General features: G+C 45.9%; 1 protein-coding gene across 1 annotated transcript in view; it reads right to left on the bottom strand.

Moving 5' to 3' along the window:
• The window catches only part of LOC120928846 (short transient receptor potential channel 2-like), an 85,539-nt gene that overhangs the window by 11,540 nt on the left and 52,400 nt on the right, over positions 1 to 21,599 (bottom strand). The window contains exons 6-9 of the mRNA XM_040339870.1: positions 20,384 to 20,584; positions 17,798 to 17,960; positions 3,420 to 3,512; positions 2,377 to 2,569 (exon numbers count right to left, since the gene is read on the bottom strand). Coding sequence (XP_040195804.1) covers positions 2,377 to 2,569; positions 3,420 to 3,512; positions 17,798 to 17,960; positions 20,384 to 20,584 — 650 coding nt within the window. The remainder of the gene's footprint in view (positions 1 to 2,376; positions 2,570 to 3,419; positions 3,513 to 17,797; positions 17,961 to 20,383; positions 20,585 to 21,599) is intronic.

Consider the following 21,599-nt stretch of genomic DNA (forward strand, 5'->3'; position numbering starts at 1 on the left):
CCCTGATATCTTACCAATGCCCCCCAACAGGGCTAAGAAAAAAAATAGCAATAAATAATAAAAAAAATAATACATATTAAAATAAAAAACACACTCTCCTCTCAGCCGCAGTGCCGCCCCTCCACCCACTGCCGCCCCGAGGCCTGGCCTTGTCTGGAATCCGGCCCTGATCATTCTACTGGTCTCCACTCAGTGTCCTCCCCACCGTCTCTGACAATCATTCCAATGGTCTCCACTCAGTGTCCTCCACTACTCTGTACCCATCCCTCCACTGGCCTCTGCTTAGTGTCTACCACCCCTCTCTGCCAATCCTCCACTGGTCTCCACTCAGTGTCCTCCACTCCTCTCTGCCAATAATTCTACTGGTCTCCACTTAGTGTCCTCCCCCCCTTTTCTGAGAATCATTCCACTGGTCTCCACTTAGTGTCCTCCCCCCCTCTCTGAGAATCATTCCACTGGTCTCCACTCAGTGTCCTCCACCCCTCTCTGACACTCTTTCTATTGGTCTCCACTTAGTGTCCTTTCCCCTTTTCTGAGAATCATTTACTGGTCTCCACTCAGTGTCCTCCACCCCTCTTTGACAATCATTCCAATGGTCTCCACTTGGTGTCCTCCACTACTCTGTACCCATCCCTCCACTGGCCTCTGCTTAGTGTCTACCACCCCTCTCTGCCAATAATTCCACTGGTCTCCACTTAGTGTCCTCCCCCCTTTTCTGAGAATCATTTACTGGTCTCCACTCGGTGTCCTCCATCCCTCTTTGACAATCATTCCAATGGTCTCCACTCGGTGTCCTCCACTACTCTGTACCCATCCCTCCACTGGCCTCTGCTTAGTGTCTACCACCCCTCTCTTCCAATAATTCCACTGGTCTCCACTTAGTGTCCTCCCCCCTTTTCTGAGAATCATTTACTGGTCTCCACTCGGTGTCCTCCATCCCTCTTTGACAATCATTCCAATGGTCTCCACTCGGTGTCCTCCACTACTCTGTACCCATCCCTCCATTGGCCTCTGCTTAGTGTCTACCACCCCTCTCTTCCAATAATTCCACTGGTCTCCACTTAGTGTCCTCCCCCCTTTTCTGAGAATCATTCCACTGGTCTCCACTCAGTGTCCTCCACCCCTCTCTGACAGTCATTCCATTGGTTTCCACTTAGTGTCCTTTCCCCTTTTCTGAGAATCATTTACTGGTCTCCACTCAGTGTCCTCCACCCCTCTCTGACAATCATTCCATTGGCCTCCACTCAGTGTCCTCCACTACTCTGTACCCATCCCTCCACTGGCCTCTGCTTAGTGTCTACCACCCCTCTCTGCCAATCCTCCACTGGTCTCCACTCAGTGTCCTCCACCTGTCGGCCTGTATTGGTTTTATGTCCTGACCCTCTGCTTTGAATCTACTGTATGCTCAGATCACCTGCCTTTGGGCTTTGTTTCTGCTAATTGTGTTGCATCGGCATCTGTCCAGCCTGCTTGTAGGGTGCCACCTCTGGTGACACAATTAGCCGGATTCACAGAGTGTTACGCCGCCATATCAGTAGATACGTCGTCGTAACTCTGAATCTACGCTGTCGTATCTTTAAGTGTATTCTCAAAATGAGATACACTTAAATGTAGCCAAGATACGACGGCCTGCGCCGTTGTATCTTAGCTTTCTACTTAGGCCGGCCGCTAGGGGCGTGAACGCTGATTTACGCCTAGAATACGTAAATCAGCGAGATACGCCTATTCACAAACGTACGCTTGCCCGTCGCAGTAAAGATACGCCGTTTACGTAAGGCGTTTTGAGGCGTAAAGTTAGTCCAACAAAAAGCTGGACTAGCCAATGTTAAGTATGGACGTTGTTCCCGCGTCAAATTTTAAAAAAATTTTACGTCGTTTGCGTAAGTCGTCCGTGAATGGTGCTGGACGTAATTTACGTTCACGCCGAAACCAATACGTCCTTGCGGCGTACTTTGGAGCAATGCACACTGGGATATGTCCACGGACGGCGCATGCGCCGTTCGTTAAAAACGTCAATCACGTCGGGTCACGAGTCATTAACATAAAACACGCCCACCTGTTCCTCATTTGAATTAGGCGCCCTTACGCCGGCCCATTTACGCTACGCCGCCGTAACTTAGGAGGCAAGTGCTTTGTGAATACAGCACTTGCCTCTCTGACTTACGGCGGCATAGCGTATATGCGATACGCTACGCCGCCTCAAAGTTAAGCCAGTCTTTATGAATCTGGCTAATTAAGTCCATCGAACTTTGTGACAGTTAACAATTGTACCCAATACAATGGCGCCAACCACCTGCTGAAACATGTAACATGTAATATATCATTGGAGCAGTTCCCATCACCCGATTATCTCTCACACTAGGGCACAACTCTCACCTCAATCTTCTGGAAGGAATTGGTGATCATGGCAATAAGCATGTTGAGTAGGACAATCACCATGATAATGGTAAAGATTCCATACAGTGCTCGACCTGCAAATTCTGCCACGTAGTAGTGGTTCATGTCCACGGTGGTCCGCTCCACCATCTGGAACATCGTCCAGAACAGGAACTGGAAAGTCTCATTTAAGCTGAAATTGCCAAGAGACAAAGAATGACCTGGGAGCTCTCAGAAACACAAACAGCCCCATACCTGCTCTCTAGATTCGTATGTGGTTTTTACATGTAAAATTCTTCATTTTGCTTCCTTTTGGGTTTCTCAACAGAAAAAAAAAACAGCACAATTTTGAAAAAAAATTATATTTTTTACTTAGTTTTTACCATAATAAATATCCCCCAAAAATATATATAAAAAAAAAAAAATATGTCCTCAGTTTAGGCCGATACGTATTCTTCTACATATTTTTCGTTAAAAAAATCGCAATAAGCGTTTATTGATTGGTTTGCGCAAAAGTTATATAGGTAGATTCAGGTACGAAGGCTTAAACTTGCGGCGGCGTAGCTTAGCCTGTTTAGGCTACGCCGCCGTAAGTTAGCTAGGCAAGTACATCATTCTCAATGTACTTGCCGATACGTATTCTTCTACATATTTTTCGTTAAAAAAAATCGCAATAAGCGTTTATTGATTGGTTTGCGCAAAAGTTATATAGGTAGATTCAGGTACGAAGGCTTAAACTTGCGGCGGCGTAGCTTAGCCTGTTTAGGCTACGCCGCCGTAAGTTAGCTAGGCAAGTACATCATTCTCAATGTACTTGCCTGCTAATATACAGCGGCGTAGCCTAAAGCGGGGGGTGGTGGGTGAAAAGAATAAGTGAGGGATGTATAAATGTGTATTTGTTTTCTATCTTTTTATACAAATTAAAATTACTTGATTAAAAAAAAAAAAAACGACCCACAACCATTTTATTTTCTGTTTAGAAAATGGTGCTTCCATTTCCGGTCCAGAGACAGGATTACTTGTGTAGAATGTGAAATACGTACTTTCCCAGCTTGTCTGATTCGCTGTAGTTAACATAGATGTTGTTGAGGCCACACAGGAAGGCGGTGAGAATAATCATCAAGATAAACATGAACCTAAGGAATGGAGAGAAAGAGGGAGACACAAGGATTAAAGGGCATGTAACCCCTAACAATGGACTTTTTTTTTATTTATTTCACTTAGAAAGGAAAAAAAGATTTATTTATCATGTCATAAATTTTCAATATTATCTTAATGGGCCAGATTCACATAGATTAGCGGATCTTTAGATCCGCGTAATCTATGTGATTTTTTACGATCCGCCGGCGCAATTTTGCGAGGCTAGTGCTGTATTCACAAAGCACTTACCTCCAAACTTGCGCCTGCGGATCGTAACTCCCCCGGCGGAATTGAAATTCCGCGGCTAGGGGGAGTGTACAATTTAAATCAGGCGCGTCCCCGCGCCGATTTAACTGCGCATGCGCCGCCGGCGAAATTTCCCAGTGCGCATGCTCCAAATGACGTCGCTAGAAAATCATTGTTTTCGGCGTTAACGTAAATTACGGCCATCCGTATTCGCGACCGACTTACGCAAACGACGTAAAAATTCAAAACTCGGCGCGGGAACGACGGCCATACTTAACATTAGCTACCCCTCATATAGCAGGGGTATCCGCCAGAAAAAGCCGAACGCAAACGACGTAAAAAAAAAAGCGACGGGCGGGCGTTCGTTTCTGAATCGGCGTATCTCCTCATTTGCATATTCGTCGCGAGTAAAAGACAAAACGCCACCTAGTGGACAGCGGAAGATTGCAGCCTAAGATTCGACGCTGTAAGTCACTTACACCAGTCGGATCCAAGGGAGATCTATGCGTAACTGATTCTTATGAATCAGTCGCATAGATCCGACCGTCGGATCTCAGAGATATGACGGCGTATCAGGAGATACGCCGTCGTATCTCTTTCTGAATCTGGCCCAATGAGTCTCATTAGTCCTCCCAGTTCTTATCTTGAACTATTGAAGAATTAGTGCTCATAGAATCCCTGCCAGGTCTTCCTGGGTTACCAGAATTCTTAGTACATCCAGTATTCACAGGATCCTTGCCGAGTTGTCCAAAATTGCTAGGACCTCCACTATCCCCAGATATTTCAGAGTTCCCTGAAGTGACACTAGGCATGTAGGGTGACCACATTTCCAAACTACCATTCAGGGACACCCTCGTTCCCAAAAATCAGCTTGTGCTGTAACGAATCACAGCACAGTGATTGGACACAAGAGACGGGATTTATGATTTCTCCAATCACAAGCAGGGGGCGGGGATTGTGCTCCCCCAGGCATTCCCGACCAGGACAAGTGCTGTCAGTGAGTAAAGTGGTGAAGTGGCGGCCTTTTTTGGGGGCATCAGATTGGCCCGGGGGGTGGCTGTGTCAGTTTCATTCCGGGACACTGTTGTCCTGGAATGAATGTGCCCGGGACAGACCTGCCAAATCTGGGCAATCCAGGTTACGTGGTCACCCTAGGTTCAACACACCTGAGAAACTGAGTCAGACCCTTTACCACTTCCATAAAAAAGTTCTAATATTTTATTACTGCAGGAAACTCACTGCCGTACTGATTCCATACTGGCTCTGCGCAACAAATACTACCACAATGGTTCCATAGTGCTAATCCCTGAGCCAAGTCTAAGGGTGTATCCATAGCGTTTCATAAATCTTTTAAACCAGAGGTCTTATACACCCATGTTGATGTTAATGGCCGCTTCATTTTTCTCAAACTGAAACGAAAAAAATTTCTTTTCACAGTGGCCAACATCTACGTACCTAATGTGGTCAGGCTCGGTTCCTCTCATCGGTTCTCACCAGACTATCCTCTTTCGGGGGTCCCTGCTACATCATTGGTGGAGATCTCAATGTCGTCATGTCCCCATCTGCTGACACATCCTCGGTAAGTCCTCTATACCACACTCTACACTGACACGCATCAAAGCTCTCCTTCATTCCTCCCTTCTGGTGGATGTTTGGCGTGTCCAGCATCCCACAGAAAGGGATTACAGCCATTACTCAGTGGCACACAATTCCTATAGCAGACTGTATCTCTTTCTAATATCCCAATCGCTGTTAGATACCCCCATCCAGGCGTCTTTAGGTCAACTGCTTTGGTCCGACCATGCCCCGGTCTACTTGACCCTTACACGTCCCCCCGTCGTCACATAGAGGCACACACTGGAGGTTAAATGACAATTTGCTTCGGGACCCCGTCTGTGTGGCAGACGTTTCCGCCGCTATTCAACACTTTGTTTCTGATCACTCCTCGAACACCTCCTCCCCTCTCATTCAATGGGAGGCCCTGAAATGTGTGGTTAGGGGTGTGCTTATTCAACATGGCTCCCGTCTCAAAAAGATACAATCGAGTGACATCCGCCACCTCCTCTCCACTAATAGCGGAGCTCGAACCTTTGCATAAACGTGATCTAGACCCTGCTGTTTTTGTCCGATTATCGAATGCCCGTAGAGATCTCCTCCAGCTTCTCGATTCACATTCTTTAATAGCTTGGGATAGGGCACGTAACTAATTTCCATTACTCACTAGACAATAAATGCGCCAAACATCTGGCACGGGTCCTACACCCTAGACCATCATGATGCTCAATTCCCTTTATTTCACATCCTGATCACAGCCATTTCTACAAAACCTTTGCTCCACTATTAGCCCCATTGATGACTAAGGCGTTTAATGCCATGGATGACTCCCTCCCTCCGCCCAAGGCATTGTTATCCGCTAATATCTCCATTTTACCCAAACCGGGCAAGGACCCCTCCCAATGCAGCAGCTACCGGCCAATATCCCTGCTTAATGTGAACCTAAAATTGTTTGCCAAGGTATTGGCCAATCGTTTGTCCCCTCTACTCCCGGGTGTGATCCACCCTGAAAATTGACACACTCCCCAAACTTCTATATCTTCTTCAAATGGCCCCCATTATAGTCCCCAAATCCTTCATTTCCCTACTTTCTCTCGCCATTAGATTCTTATGGAGCCGGGGGTTACCTAGGGTGAAGTATAATTTGCTCACTCGCCCAAAATTGCAAGGTGAAGCTGGTCTCCCCGACTTCGAGACATATTACAAGGCCAACCATGTAGCGCGTGTCTTAGAATGGTTCCCGCGTCCTTTCTCAAAAGCTTCTGTTGCCGTAGAGCAGGACCTGGCTCACGTGGACCTTCGAGCACTGCTAGGGGGATACAGGACTGACCTGGTGCGCATACCCCCTCCCTCCCCGCTAACACTAGCCTCTCTCAGGATTTGGTATAACAGGGGGTTGTGTTCCCTCCTATCCTCCGATCCTTCCCCGTTGACCACCCTATTTGACAATCCTTCCTTCCTTCAGAGTATCGGTGTACCAACGTTAGGCCCCTTCAAAAGGACTGAATGGCCACAGGCGCGCTCGTTTGTACATCCAACACTAGGGTCATCGGTGACGCCGGCAGGATCCCACGATTGGCTAACTGCTCTACATTTATCTACATGCACAAAGCACAGAGTTTGAACGGCTATGCTCCCTTTCAGAGACTCCCAGACACCTTCTCTCGGCCATATGTAGTCTCCTACAGACACTCACACACACCGAGCTACCCTCTTACACCAGGATGTGGTCCACAGACTTGGGTGAGGACATCCCGCGACCGGAATGGCAGACTTCATTTCATTCCACGATTTCCTGCTACTCACAGGAAAAGAACTACAAGATTCTATCAAGATGGTACATGGTCCCCTCCACGTTGCACAAAATATTTCCGTCCACCCCGGCATCAGGCTGGCGATGCTCTGCAGCCACGGGGACCTATCTAGATGTCTGGTGGGAATGTGAGAGGATCCGCCCCTTCTGGACTCAGGTATTTGAGTGTTACAATAAAACTTATGATGAATTGTTGGTTCCCTCTCCTAAGATTGCTCTCCTTTCTATACTACCGGGATCAGTTACATCACAGAAGCGAAATCTCCTCTGTTTCTTTATGTCCTCAGCGAGACAGCTTATACCACTCCTATCTTGTCACACTGGGTTTCAATTATGAACGACACTATGAGAATGGAGGAGATGTTGGCTCTTGACAATGACACTTTTGATAAATATAAACAGCTGTGGCTCATCTGGCTCCACTTCTCTTCCTCTGACACTCTGGCGAACATGTTGTCACCCCCGACATGATCGTCCCTATATGTTCTTCTACCCTGGGACAAGCTGGGTTCCTACTCCAGGGTCTTCCTCTTTACGCCTGCCCTACTTTGCCTTTTTCCGATTGTCTTGTCAGCAAGTCACGCTCTTCTTTCTGATCCCCTATATCACAAAGAAATCTTTAAAGCCAAAAAAATAAATTTTTCCAATGCCATCACCAATGCCCTAAACCGCCCTTGTGAACTCTTCAAGATGGTCACCCAGACCATGAATCCAGTCTGTCTTGAAGCCCCCAATTCTGATACCCAAGAATTTTGCAATGAATTATCGGATTACTTCATTAACAAAAATTGAAGAAATCCGTGAAAGCATTCAGCGAAACAGTACTCCCTTTAACCCCCCCCCCCCTCAATCACTCGCCCAATACCCACAATAACTCACCGCAATCAACAAAGTTCACGCTTAAACTCATCACCATCGAGGCCACCAACAATATCATCGGTACTCTGCGAGACAGCACAGCGCCTAATGATATCATCCCCACCAAACTGCTGAAGGAATGTGCCGATATCCTGGCACCACCTATCACACAGCTTATAAACCAGTCCTTCAAGGAAGGCATGGTGCCCTCCCAATTGAAACAGGGCATAATAAAACCCATCTTAAAGAAACCCACCCTTGACCCCAAAGACCCAAAACATCGTCGTCCCATAACAGGCCTAAACGTCTTCTCCAAGGTAATGGAGAAAGAAGTGGCACAACAGCTGCAACAGCATCTAGATACCCATAATTTGCTCCACCCTTTTCAATCGGGTTTCCGTCCCGGTCACGGGACAGAAACAGCACTGCTTAAAATATGGGATGATGTTCGAGGCCGCAGACGAAGGAGAATCTTGTCTTCTAGTACTGTTGGACCTAAGCGCAGCTTTCGACACGGTAGACTACAAACTACTACTGACTCGGCTAGCTGAAACAGCCAGAGTCGCAGAATGTGATCTATCCTGGTTCTCCTCATTTTTGGAAAACCGATCACAAATTGTGAAATTGGGACCTTTCACTTCTGAAAAACGCACGGTGTCATGCGGGGTCCCGCAAGGATCCCCCCTGTCGCCGGTACTGTTCAATATCTACCTCCGCCCTCTCTTTGAAATCATCAGTAGCCAAAAGCTACTTTACCACTCTTATGCAGATGACACACAACTGTACTTTCGCATCTGCAACAAAAAGGATCATCATCTAGGGCTAGAGAAATCCCTCTCTTTGATAGAAAACTGGATGACAAAGAGTTATCTTAAACTCAACGGATCGAAAACAGAACTTCTCCTGTTTCACGCCAATCGAAAGAATCAACTTGGACACCCCCGCCCATTCTGGGCCAAATCATCACCCCTAGCACCAAAGTCAAAAGTCTCAGAGTCATCTTCGACACCAACATGACAATGGATGCACAAATAGGCTCAGTAGTCAGCGGATCGCACCATCTGCTGCGCCTACTACGCAGACTTATTCCATTTATTCCTAAAGAGCAGTCGTGGTGGGAACAATTGTTAACTACAGACTGGACTATGCAAATGCCCTCTATATTGACTCCCAAAGTACCAAATCACCCGTTTGCAAGTCGTTCAAAATACAGCTGCTAGACTGGTGACTGGGAAAAAACCTTGGGAATCTATCTCTCCTTCGCTGAGAACCCTTCATTGGTTGCAAGTAAAAGACAGAATTACTTTCAAAGCACTCTGTCTGACGCATAAATGTGTTCAAGGAAATGCCCCCCAATATTAATGCGAAAAACTAAAAGCTCACAACTCCAATCGCGTTCTGCGATCCACCAATCAAAATCTACTCCAAATACCAAAAAACAGATACAAGTCCAAAGGAAAACGAAGATTTGCGCTCTAGGGCCCCAGACTATGGAACGCTTTACCAACCAGCAATCGGTTGGAGGAGAATCACTTGACCTTAAGGAGAATGATCAAAACCCATCTCTTTTGAGTTCAAAGGAGAAATGGACAAACGAGCGCCCAGAGGCGATTCAGTTCGCATGTGCAGCGCTATATAAGTTTTTTCACTCACTCACCCTCTAGCCTGTTTCTCTTTTCGCTTCCTTCTTTCCCCCCTTTCTCTTTTCTTTCTTCCCCTTCTTTTGACACCTCTTCGTATTCTTCTGATCTCTCGTTTCTCATTTTAATTTTACTTTTTTGCCCTGTCTGTCATTTTTTCTTTTTTTTTTTCCTCTTTTGGCTTTGTTATTTCTCTGCCATAAATTCTAGTTACAATTCTGCCAAAAACGAAGAGGCCCTTGCGGTCGTATCTAATTTTTGTTTAAAGTTGCAGTCATTGCTGTTCATACTGTTTTACATGTTGGTCGGAGTCCCGCTGTGGGTGATAGCCATTTGGCTGACTCTTTCCCCAAGCATACTTGTGACTGTTCGCAGATTGTGACACCTCATGTTGTTTTTTGTTTGTTATGTTAAATTACCAATAAACATATTTTCAACTCTAAAATAAACCTTTTAAAAAGCGTAATCACACTATTGGAGCCTCCTGCTTCCTTGCCATATATATATGTGGGGACCGTGGCGGTGAGATCTGCATTGCAAACAGCACCTTGGATTTAAGCATTGATTGCAAAAAGGTGCAGTTGCTAGGTTTACCAGCCATTTGATCTGGTGAGTCAGTGTGGTACGACTGGTGGAGGATCACATTGGGTGTTATTATCACATTTGTTTGGCATACAAGATATCACTGAAGTGTCACTATTATATATTTTTTGTATTGATGAACTATTTACTTTACACATTTATGAATTTTTATATACCGTATTTGCCGGCGTATAAGACGACCCCCTATTTTTCCAGGAAAATGTTGGTTTTGGGATATACTCGCCGTATATGACTACCCCCTTCTTACTAGTCTTTCTGGAAGCTGAGGGGTAGCCGGAACAACCACTGACAGAAACAACCACTGACAGAAACAGGCTTTTTTCAAATCTCACTGTGCCATTACATTACATGCCTCACTGTGCCATTACATTACATTACATGCCTCACTGTGCCATTACATTACATTACATGCCTCACTGTGCCATTACATTACATGCCACCACTGTGCCATTACATTACATGCGTCCACTGTGCCATCACATGCCTCCACTGTGCCATCACTTGCCCCCACTGTGCCATCACTTGCCCCCACTGTGCCATCACTTGCCCCCACTGTGCCATCACTTGCCTCCACTGTGCCATCACTTGTACCCACTGTGCCATCACTTGCCCCCACTGTGCGGGCCAAGACAATTTCCCTACCTTATTTTGCTGCAGATTCTGGCTTCCAGGCTGCGGGCATCCATAATTCAAAAGCCGCGCCTTCTCCTCAGACTGTTCTGTGATAGGCGGAACACAAATTTTCCCAGCAGGGCCTCTGTTCAGTGTTCTGCCTATCACGTATGTCCTCTCGTTCCGAGGATGAGAAGGCATCCGTGATAGGCGGAACACTGAACAGAGACCCTGCTGGGAAAATTTGTGTTCCGCCTATCACGGAACTGTCTGAGGAGGAGGCGCGGCTTTTAAATCATGGATTTAGCCCGACGGAGACTGTCACCGGCGTATAAGACGACCCCCGACTTTGGATGCATTTTTTTGCATCCAAAAGGTCGTCTTATACGCCGGAAAATACGGTATATACTTATATATTTCGTTTTTTTTTTAAAAGATATTTTTGGAGCACTACAATGATGGACTTTGTTGTTTTTACATTCACATTATGAAATTTATTGTGTGTATAGATTATTATTCTTTTTGAGCACTTTTGGACTCTATTGATTTGTATTTCAGATTAATTGTATTTTGGGGCTTATTTCTAGGTCTTATCTATGGTCAAATTTTTTCACTGTAAAGAGATATTTAATTGTTAGATCAACTTTTCCTGAGGAGGAATGGCCGTGGATGGATTGAAATTCGGCTGGTCACTGCTAAACTGGCTCAATTTGGATCTGTCTTTGGCCAGCTTTAAACCCAGATCATAAATTATATCAGCACTCCGACTAAAACTTTTTTTTTTTAGCAAGCCCACACACTGACCAATAACACAACAATTCTCTGTACCTAGTAGTATTAGGGACAATATAAACCTTCTCCTCTTTCCTACAGGCCTGTCATCCACATAGAAGATCTCCAGGGATGAGGATAGACAGGAGAGGAATGTATGCTGTAATGTAACTGCAGCTCATTTTAAAAAGACCCCATCAGGTCTCTAACCAAAGAAAGCACCAGTACTTTGCAACAGAAGATGTATTATACTCACCACTCCAGCGCCTGGGACTCCTCTGTTCCAGGACTGATGGCTTTATTAGAGCGTTTGGTATTTGACACTTCTGGGAATGTCTGATGTCTGTGTCCCCCACTTTGCATTGAGGTTCATTCTTTCAACCTCTACATTGCTGCTGTAGTTGTGTAGTGATACAGGCATCCTACTCTCCCAGAAGTGTTTAATGCCAAATGGTCTGATAGATGTAGCACCCTGGAGTTTAGGCAGGGTCAGGGCCGTCTTTACCGCAGGGCAAATGGGGCAGGTGCCCTGGGCCCTGTCACTGTTGGGGGCCCAAAGCAACCCCCTTTTTTTTTTTTTTAGGGGTCCGGAGGCCCCCAGGTGCCTGGAGGCCCCCAGGGCCCCAGATGGCAACCCCCCCTTTTTTATTTATTTTTATATACAATTTTTTTTTTATATATATTTTTAATATATTTTTATTTTATTTTTTATTAAAGGGCCAATTTTTTTTTTTAGAGGTCTGGGGGTCCCCAGGGGCCCGTAGTTCCCCAGGGCCCTGGATGACAACCCCCCTTTTTTTTTTATAAAAAAAATATTTTTTTATATATTTCTTTATATATATATATATATATATATATATATATATATATATATATATATATTATATAATATAAATGTTATTATTATTATTAACTACTTGCCGACCGCCCACCGTCGTTATACGTCCTCACTTTAGAGATGAATATCTCGGTAACGGTAGCAGCTGCTGCCACAATCGAGATATTCATCTCTTCTGTGGGCGGCCGTGTTAACGATAATGGCGGTCTCCGCCGCGAGATCGCCGTTATCGGTGGCGGGAGAGGGGGCCCCCCCCCTCCCGCCGCTCTCATGCGCCCTCCGCCGCTTAACGTAGCCGTCGGTAGCGGCGGAGGAGATCGCGACCATCCGGCAGCTGAGCGGGGGACGAGACTGAAGGAAAAATCTCCTTCGCCCGTCCCCATAGCTCTGCTGGGCGGAAGTGACGTCAAAACGTCAGTCCCGCCCAGCCTCTTAAAGAAACATTTTTTTTTTTTGTCATTTAAAAAAATGACATTTCCAAATTTTTATTTTTTTTTTGCATTTAAGCCCAAATATGAGATCTGAGGTCTTTTTGACCCCAGATCTCATATTTAAGAGGACCTGTCATGCTTTTTTCTATTACAAGGGATGTTTACATTCCTTGTAATAGGAATAAAAGTGATAATTTTTTTTTTTTTTTTTTTTCAGTGTTAAAAATTCTAAAATAAATAAAAATAAATGCGAAAAGCAAAAAAAAATTTTTTTTAAAGCGCCCCGTCCCGACGAGCTCGTGCGTAGAAGCGAACGTATACGCGAGTAGCGCCGACATATGAAAACGGTATTCAAACCACACAAGTGAGGTATCGCCGCGATCGTTAGAGCGAGAGCAATAATTTTAGCCTCAGGCCTACTCTGTAGCTCAAAAAATGCAACCTGTAGAATTTTTTAAACGTCGCCTATCAAGATTTTTAAGGGTAAAAGTTTGACGCCATGCCACGAGCGGGCGCAATTTTTAAGCGTGACATGTTGGGTATCATTTTACTCGGCGTAACATTATCTTTCACAATATATAAAAAAATTGGGCCAAATTTATTGTTGTCTTATTTTTTCATTTGAAAAAGTGAATTTTTTCCAAAAAAAGTGCGCTTGTAAGACCGCTGCGCAAATACGGTGTGACAAAAAGTATTGCAATGACTTCCATTTTATTCTCTAGGGTGTTAGAAAAAAAAATATATAATGTTTGGGGGTTTTAAGTAGTTTTCTAGCAAAAAAAAATGGTTTTGTCTCGTAAACACCGACTCTGAAAAACAGGCCCGGGGCTAAAGTGGTTAAAGGACCCAGAGGTCCCCAGGGCCCGGATGGCAACCCCCCTTTTTTTTTTATAAAAAACATTTTTTTTTATATTTTATTTCTTATATATATATATATATATTATTAAATAGCTCAGAGGTCCCCAGGGCCCCATTGGTCAAACACCCTTTATTTTTTTTATAAATGTTTATTTTTTTATTTTTGTTTATATATTTTTTTTTATTGAAGGGCCCAGAGGTCCCCAGGGCCCTGGATGGCAACCCCCCTTTTTTTTTTATAAATGTTTATTTTTTATATATTTTTTTTATTAAAGGGCCCAGAGGTCCCGGATGGCAACCCCCTTTTTTTTGTAATTTATTTTTATTAAAAAAAAATTATTAAAGGGCCCAGAGATCCCCAGGGCCCCAGATGGCAACCCCCTTTTTAAAATATATTTTTTATATATATATTTTATTTCTTTTTTTCTTTTTATTAAAAGGCCCAGAGGTCCCCAGGGCCCCGGATGGCTACACCCCTTTTTTTATATATATTTTTCTTTATTTCTTTTTTTGTAAAGGGCCCACCGCTTCTAAATTCGCGGCAGCCCCCCCCCCCCCCCTGCTTCTCAATTTCCGGCGGCAGCACCCCCCCATCCCGGTTCTCTGCTCCAGGGGGCCCATGCCTGAAGCTGTGCAAGTGGCCCCATAATTCCTGATGGCGGCCCTGCCGCCCGTTAAGCCCCTTCTGTGCTGCCCACAAATCAGGCTGAAAATCATCAGCGGAATGCAGCCAGTGACAGTACTGCTTCTCTTCTCAGTGTTTTGGCTTCCCTTTAGACGTGCACTTCTCCCTTCCTGCCACTGGGTGCTGCTTGTATATAAAAGTGAATTAGAATGTGATTTTATAACATCCCCAGTTTGCTCTTCCCGAGGCTGACTTCTTCATATCCTGCTCCTCAAGGTATGTCACTGTTTGCTAATCTATATTGTAAATAGAAGTTTTCTGTAGAGTGTGCCCAAAGTCTTTATAATATTTGATGATTCACTGCAGGTCTGGTCAGTGTTTTAAAAAGTTCCTCTATTTTACACATGGCATGGCATGGGGGGTCACAGCACCATCTGTCCATTCTGCTTTAGCACCATGGGACCCCATGCCATGCCATGTGTAAAATAGAGGAACTCTTTAAATCACAGACCAGACCTGCAGTCCAGGCTGAGTAAGGCCTCAGAGCACATGGCATTACTGTCTGTATTTAACTGCTTGATGGGCTTATTTTGGGCCTGGCTGGTTCACATGTATGTGTTTTGGCGGCCCACATTTGCGCAGGCACAGCAGCCCATTCATTTGAATGGGCCGCCATGCCTGCGTTTCCTGCAAAGAAAAGCGCATGCCTCATGTAATAGGCTGCGCACACGGCACGCCTATGCCCATCAAGCACTGAAATACAGCACTGTCTGTCCATTCTGCTGTGACTTATTTGCAGTTCCCGCACTGTCAAACTTGCTGCATTTTTAGACGTTTAGGTCACGCTTTTAAATACACAGTGCGTTTGTGTGTGCAAGAACTGCAGGTAAGTAGCATGGTGCAAAAGCAGAATGGATTTCAAGGCAACTGTATTTTTAAAATGCTGAATGCACTTTTTTTCTGCTGGAAACGAAGGCATGGCAGCCCATTCAAATCAATGGACTGCTGTACCTGCACAAATGAGGACCGCCAAAACATACATGTGAACCAGCCAGGCCCAAAATAAGCTGGAGGGGGGCCCAAAAAAAATTTTGCCCAGGGCCCAAACCATATTAAAGACGGCCCTGGGCAGGGTTGCTAAGTAAATGTTGTTTGCCAGGCAGTAGTTGCCCTGGTTAATTGTTAGAAAATCCACAGATTTGTCTCTTCTGTCGCTAAATGGCATTATGCTGGTGACATTAGATAGACAAGGGCATAGCAAAGTCAGGTTATGAATGAATGGGGTGTCTCAGCCAATTGGCAGGGGTTTCTTTAGTCCCTTTGCCTGCTGGGAGAACCTATTTATTTGGGTAGAGTCAGGTGATCGGCAGTGGCGTCACTAGGGTTGGTGTCACCCGGTGCGGTAAAACATGGTGTCACCCCCCCCCCTCTGTTTAGGCTGCCCAGCACCAAGCAGGCAGCGCACAGGCACGGGGCGCACCCCAAACCAGCCCCTGTAAATGATAGTATAGGGCAGTATAGTGGCAGGTTAGGGTAGTATAGAGTGGTATAGTGGCAGGTTGGTGTAATGGGGTGGTATAGGACAGGTTAAGGTGGTATAGGGCATGTTGGGGTGATATAGGGTAGTTTGGGGTGGTATAGGGCAAGTTAGGGTGGCATAGGGCAAGTTGGGATGGCATGGGAAAGGTTGGGGTGGTACAGGGCAAGTTAGGGTGGCATTGGGCAGGTTGGGGTGGTATAGGTCAAGTTATGGTGGCATAGGGCAGATTGGGGTGGTACAGGGCAAGTTAGGGTGGCACAGGCAAGTTGGGGTGGCATGGAAAAGTTTGGGGTGGTACAGGGCAGGCTGGGGTGGTACAGGGCAGGCTGTGGTGGCACAGGGCAGGCTGGGTGGTACAGGGCAGGCTGGGGTGGTACAGGGCTGTTTGGGGGGTACAGGGCAGGCTGGGGTGGTATAGGGCTGTTTGGGGTGGTACAGGGCAGGCTGGGGTGGTACAGGGCAGGCTGGGTGATACAGGGCAGGCTGGGGTGGTAAAGGGCAGGCTGGGGTGGCACAGAGCAGGCTGGGGTGGTACAGGGCAGGCTGGAATTGCACAGGGCAGGCTGGGCATGTCAGCGAAAAAAAATAAAAAACGGGATGGTGTCACCCCTCTAGAGGGTGTCACCCAGTGCGGAGGGGTGACACTTGTGGAGCTAGAGTCCTGAGCCAGGAATCTAGCATGTCCTCAGGGGTTACACTTGAAGAGTATCTGTGAGTGCCAAGCCAGGGACCCAGCAGGGAAGCGGGGGTGACGCTTGAGGAAGATACTGAGTTATTGAAGTGGAAGAGCTCAGGGGATCCAGTGGCGATTGGGTCTGAGAATCCGATGAGAGAGACTGGGAGCTCAATGGGTGAAGACTTACAGTGAGAGACTGTAGCATGCGAGGGGAACTATTGTGTTACCAATAGTTTAGTACAATTACTGTTAGTGACTGTTACAAGATTTGTTGCCAAAGGAGACAGCGGTCCTACCTATACAGAAGTGGTGTCCAGCTGAAGGCCTTCCACTGCATAGCTGTCTACCTATAGAAGTCTTGGAGTGCTCCAATTGTCATTGCATCTACTTAACCCTCTCTCCTACAGTTCTTGATCAAGAGGCAATAAAACACTTTGCATTCAAAAAGTGTCTGGCCCCGAGTACTTCAGCTTGTATTACACCCACCTTGCCTTGTAACCCACTCTACCAAGAAGGATGTCAGCACTCCGTGACTCTGGAGGTCACCATTAGGCCTCTAGAAGTCCGGGGACCTCGCCACATAGAGACTGCAGTACTAGGATGTAGAAGGAAAGGTAGGAGACATGGTGAGTATAATACCTCTTCTATTACAGAGAATGGAGGGGAGTTACCGTGTTTCCCCGAAAATACACCCTACCCCGAAAATAAGCCCTAGCTTGATTATCGGAATCTTCTAATTATTGCAGCCAACCATCGATTTATTTTCTCGATTTTTTTATTGTATAATTACTTTTCCAGTCTTTGGCGACAAACTTGTTTTATTGTTTTTACCATAAATAAACCAGCCCTACCCTGAAAATAAGCCCTAGTGTGTTTTTGGTGACTAAAATTAATATAAGACCCGGTCTTATTTTCGGGGAAACACGGTAGGAGACATGGGACACCAGAGGGAGGAGTATAATACCTTATCTATTACAGATAATGAAGGGGAGGGGAGTATAAGTCCTCTCCTATTACAGGGAATGAAAAGAAGGTAGGAAGATACAGGCCTCCATAGTGGTGAGCATTATACCTCTTCTATTACAGGTAACAGAGGGGAGGTAGGAGACACAGGAGACCAGAGGGGTGATTGTGCTACTTTTTACAGAGAACTGGAGGTATCATTTGATCTCACAGTGTCTATTTGAGCACCACCCCAGAGGGTCCCACTTCTTACCTTATCATGTCATCAATCATTTTGCCAATGGAGATCTGCAGGGTCCCGAGGGTCTCATGTGCAGGAAGGATATAAGCTAAACGTGTAAAGCTCAGCATGCTGGTGACAGCAAACAGAACCTCGGCTATGAACTGCGGGTCCTCCGTGTTCCAGTCTGAGCGACCTGCGAGATGAAAAAAAATAAATAAAAATTCTCAGTTTTTTTTTGTGTAGTTTAACCACTTAAGACCCGGACCTTTAGGCAAGTAAAGGACCTGGCCAGTTTTTGCGATTCGGCACTGCGTCGCTTTAACTGACCATTGCGCGGTCGTGCAAAGTGGCTCCCAAACAAAATTGGCGTCCTTTTTTCCCCACAAATAGAGCTTTCTTTTGGTGGTATTTGATCACCTCTGCGGTTTTTATTTTTTGCGCTATAAACAAAAATAGAGCGACAATTTTGAAAAAAAATCGATATTTTTTACTTTTTGCTATAATAAATATCCCCCAAAAATATATAAAAACATATTTTTTTCCTCAGTTTAGGCCGATACGTATTCTTCTACCTATTTTTGGTAAAAAAAAATCGCAATAAGCGTTTATCGGTTGGTTTGCACAAAATTTATAGCGTTTACAAAATAGGGGATAGTTTTATTGCATTTTTATAAAAAAAAATTGTTTTACTACTAATGGCGGCGATCAGCCATTTTTTTTCGTGACTGCGACATTATGGCGGACACTTCGGACAATTTTGACACATTTTTGGGACCATTGTCATTTTCACAGCAAAAAATGCATTTAAATTGCATTGTTTATTGTGAAAATGACAGTTGCAGTTTGGGAGTTAACCACAGGGGGCGCTGTAGGAGTTAGGGTTTACTTTGTGTGTGTTTACTAGTGTAGGGGGGTGTGGCTGTAGGAATGACGTCATCGATCGTGTCTTCCCTATAAAGGGAATGACGCGATCGATGCGCCGACACAGTGAAGCACGGGGAAGCCGTGTTTACACACGGCTCTCCCCGTTCTTCAGCTCCGGGGAGCGATCGCGACGGAGCGGCTATAAACAAATAGCCGCGCCGTCGTCCCGGATCGCTCCCCGAGCGGACCCGACCTCCGCATGTACCGGGGGGGGTCCCGATCGGACCCCCCACCCACGTCTAGCAGAGGACGTACAGGTACGTACATGTGCCTGCCTGTGCCATTCTGCTGACGTATATGTACATGAGGAGGTCGGGAAGTGGTTAACCACTTAAGACCCGGATCTTTAGGCAAGTAAAGGACCTGGCCAGTTTTTGCGATTCGGCACCGCGTCGCTTTAACTGACAATTGCGCGGTCGTGCGACGTGGCGCCCAAACAAAGTTGGCGTCCTTTTTTTCCCACAAATAGAGCTTTCCTTTGGTGGTATTTGATCATCTCTGCGGTTTTTATTTTTTGCGCTATAAACAAAAATAGAGCGACAATTTTGAAAAAAAATCGATATTTTTTACTTTTTGCTATATTAAATATCCCCCAACAATATATAAAAACATATTTTTTTCCTCAGTTTAGGCCGATACGTATTCTTCTACCTATTTTTGGTAAAAAAAAAAAAATCGCAATAAGCGTTTATCGATTGGTTTGCGCAAAATTTATAGTGTTTACAAAATATGGGATAGTTTTATTGCATTTTTATAAAAAAAATATTTTTTTACTACTAATGGCGGCGATCAGTGATTTTTTTCGTGACTGCGACATTATGGCGGACACTTCGGACAATTTTGACACATTTTTGGGACCATTGTCATTTTCACAGCAAAAAATGCATTTGAAATGCATTGTTTACTGTGAAAATGACAATTGCAGTTTGGGAGTTAACCACAAGGGGGCGCTGAAGGGGTTATGTGTGACCTGATTTGTGTTTCTAACTGTAGGGGGTGTGGCTGTAGGTGTGACGTCGTCGATTGTGTTTCCCTATAAAAGGGATCACACGATCGATGACACCGCCACAGTGAAGACCCACGGCTGGGCACTTAAAGAGGACGTACATGTACGTGCCTGTGCCCAGCCGTGCCATTCTGCCGACGTAAATGTGCAGGAGGCGGTCCTTAAGTGGTTAAAGAGTTTGGAAAATTTCTGTACTGTTCTATCTTTTTGTCATTTTGTTATTCCCTGTATACCCCTCAGTGGACCTGCTCTTTGGAACGGCTGTCTGCTTTTGGTTAAAATAAAACATTAGCAGGCCTGATCATTGCAGCCTAGGGTGACCACATTTCCAAACTACCATTCAGGGACACCCTCCCTTCCCAAAAATCAGCTTGTGTTGTAACAAATCACAGCACAGTGATTGAAAACAAGAGGCGGGATTTATGATTTCTCCAATCACAAGCAGGGGGCGGGACTGTGCTCCTCCAGGCATTCCCGGCCAGGACAAGTACTGTCATTGAGTAAAGTGGTGGTGTGGCGGCCTTTTTTGGGGTCATTAGTTAGGCTTGGGGGGGTGGCTGTGTCAGTTTCATTCCGGGACACTGTATTGTCCTGGAATGAAGGTGCCCGGGACAGCCCTGCAAAATGCGGGACTGTCCCGGGCAATCCGGGACACGTGGTCACCCTATTGCAGCCGGTTCTACTACCTGCTTTGGTGAAGTAGAAGCACATGTCGGACTCGGGGTCATCTTGGCAGGACAGGTAACCTCTCACTGACACCAGGATCCGCAGGGAGAACGAGGCCAGATACATGCTGATGGTGACGATGTCCAGGAAGTTCCACCAGTCCAGGAAGTAACTTCTCAGTCCTTCGATCCAAACCTCCTTACATTCATGCCACAAAAATCCTGCAGACATGAGAAACAGACATGATAAGTCTCAGATAGACATGAATGGGCAGGCACAATGTAACCCCATCCAATTAATGCTCCCCCCATAAAAAGCAGGAGTACTGTATACCGCTCAACCTCCAATATCTCTCTGCCACCATGGTGCATGGTCAAACCTTCCTGGGGTCAAATATTCAGAAGCTATGGAAATGCCGGCACACATAAATTCCTCCACATTGTGCTTTATTTAAATCCATGTTGCTCAAAAGGTTACAGTCGCCTGCATGTTGCAGCCTAAGCAGCTTTAGCCACGTCTAGCGCCACGGCAGCTGTGCAGAAATGTGTAAGCGACAGTTATTTTTGAACACAATGGATCTTTAACCACCTATCACATTTTTTTTCTTGACTTATCTATTGCCGTTTATTTACAAATGGTGTAGTGGCAGGGGCGGATCCAGGGGGGGGCAACGTGACAATTGCCCCCCCCCGCCGAGAATGCGGGTGAGTGAGTGGGCGGGCTGCTCCACGGGTGAGAGACCGTGCGGCTCTGCGGGCGGGATGGTCTGTCAGGTGGCTCGTTTGGTGAGAGAGCGGGCGAGCAGCTGGGCGGCTCGTGGGTGAGCAGACAACTGGCCAATCAGGAAGCCGTCATCTCTCACCGCCCGGTGCCCGCCCTGCATCCCTGCAGTGCAGTTCTGCCCTCACTGTGCAGGCAGCCGCGGGAAGCAGAGTGATGACATCATCTCTATGCTGCCTGACTTGCAAGAGAACACCTTAGCAGGAAAGTGGCACAGCAGTGACAAAATGCAGGTGACGTGGCAAGTGACAATCCGTAATGTGTGGCAGGTGACGTGGCAAGTGACAATCCGTAATGTGTGGCAGGTGACGTGGCAAGTGACAATCCGCAACATGAGGCAAGTGACAATCTGCAACATGTGGCAAGTGACAATCCGCAATGTGTGGCAGGTGACAATCTGCATCTGGTGACAGGCAGCGTGGCAAGTGACAATCTGCATCTGGTGGCAGGCAGCGT

Source organism: Rana temporaria, chromosome 2 (genome assembly GCF_905171775.1).
Source record: "Rana temporaria chromosome 2, aRanTem1.1, whole genome shotgun sequence".
NCBI lineage: Eukaryota > Metazoa > Chordata > Amphibia > Anura > Ranidae > Rana > Rana temporaria.